Raw genomic sequence first — 1293 nt, forward strand, 5'->3', positions numbered from 1 at the left:
ACCAGATTAGCAAGTAGATAAGCTATATAAGAACATGTAGTATTATTTTTGGATTTTATCCTTGATTACTCGTGAATCCCCTGCCTGCGCGAAGTCTTTCACAACAGTTGTAGACAACCAATGTGAGTACATCATGCTATACACTTTGAACGGTTTCTTGCCCTGTTTGTTCTGCTTGTTAGTCACTTGCGCTGACTTCGTTTCCTTGGCAACTCTAGCTGTAGCAGTCTTGGAGCCTACAGACAGTGTTAGAATCGAAATCATCCATGACCAACATCAACATAAGTGACTCAGACCTCTCTTGCGCTTCACCGGCTGGGCCTCTACCACTTCATCTTCATCCTCCGTAGCTTTTTCTCCACCTACCAGAAGATTCTCATCTTGGCCCTTTCGTTTCTTCGGCCTCTCAGACTTCCACGCTGCAGAGATGATAAGCATAGAGAATAGTCGATGAAGGCTTTGGAGACATCTCGTGAGTACCATACACTTATTTGGGTTGTTGTACAAGCTAGTCTTGGCTTCACGAGGCTTTGCTGATCAACTGTCAGGCCAGATTCATTCGATATCGCAAGAACAACGGGCCAACCTGTGATAGCTTCTGCTTCATCAAGCTCTTGCTGTCGCTGAAAGTCGGCATCAAGTGCACGGCGAGCAGCACGGACAGCTCTCGAGTCAGTATTGCTGCCTTTGTTGTGTGAATCAGGGTTACTCATAATCTCCAGAGAGACGGTCGTATTCATCGGCTCTGTGGAGTTGCTTCCTTTTGCCATCTGGCAGGGCTCAACACTGTTGGGGTGGAAGTCCTAGAGAAAGGAGTGGGCGACGATGAAAAGTTTGCCAGAGGAGAGGGCGTGGGAGCTGCTTACGTGACATGTTCAGCGAACGTTGACGAGTTTCACTGTTGCTCGCTCGTACGCTACAGCTGACATGACAAAACCTCTCCTTGACGTACCATTAGCTTCCATGGCCTTCACAATATGCTCTGGCTGTCACAAGCCTTTTACCCGCACTGGATACAGTGTGCATGTCTGGCAAAGCGAGAACCTGGCATGCCGAATAGCCAATCAAGGCATTTTGTCGGCATCACAGCCGTTTCTTGTCAGACCCGATGCGCCGTTCGTCATGGAAGTTGACGACAATGAGCCTACTCTTCCGCCACCAAGTGATCATGGTTCGTACTCACCGCGGCCGTTTGTTGGTGACTTCTTCGGTGACGCGGCATCGTATTCTATGGATGATTTTCCCGGGTTATTTGCCGAGGGCTCCGAGTCAGAAGATGAAGACGACAGCCTA

General features: G+C 48.9%; 1 protein-coding gene across 1 annotated transcript; it reads right to left on the reverse strand.

Annotated features, from left to right (window-relative positions):
* Positions 1–276: 276 nt before the first annotated feature.
* On the reverse strand, positions 277–770 carry PHACADRAFT_33897 (uncharacterized protein; the record flags this gene model as incomplete). The annotated part of the gene is made up of 3 exons (XM_007402986.1): positions 277–419; positions 486–533; positions 587–770. The coding sequence occupies 3 exons, from the start codon at positions 768–770 to the stop codon at positions 277–279; spliced, it is 375 nt and encodes a 124-aa protein (XP_007403048.1).
* Between the last annotated feature and the right edge of the window lie 523 nt (positions 771–1293).

The sequence above is a fragment of the Phanerochaete carnosa genome (assembly GCF_000300595.1).
Source record: "Phanerochaete carnosa HHB-10118-sp unplaced genomic scaffold PHACAscaffold_626, whole genome shotgun sequence".
Taxonomy (NCBI): Eukaryota; Fungi; Basidiomycota; class Agaricomycetes; order Polyporales; family Phanerochaetaceae; genus Phanerochaete; species Phanerochaete carnosa.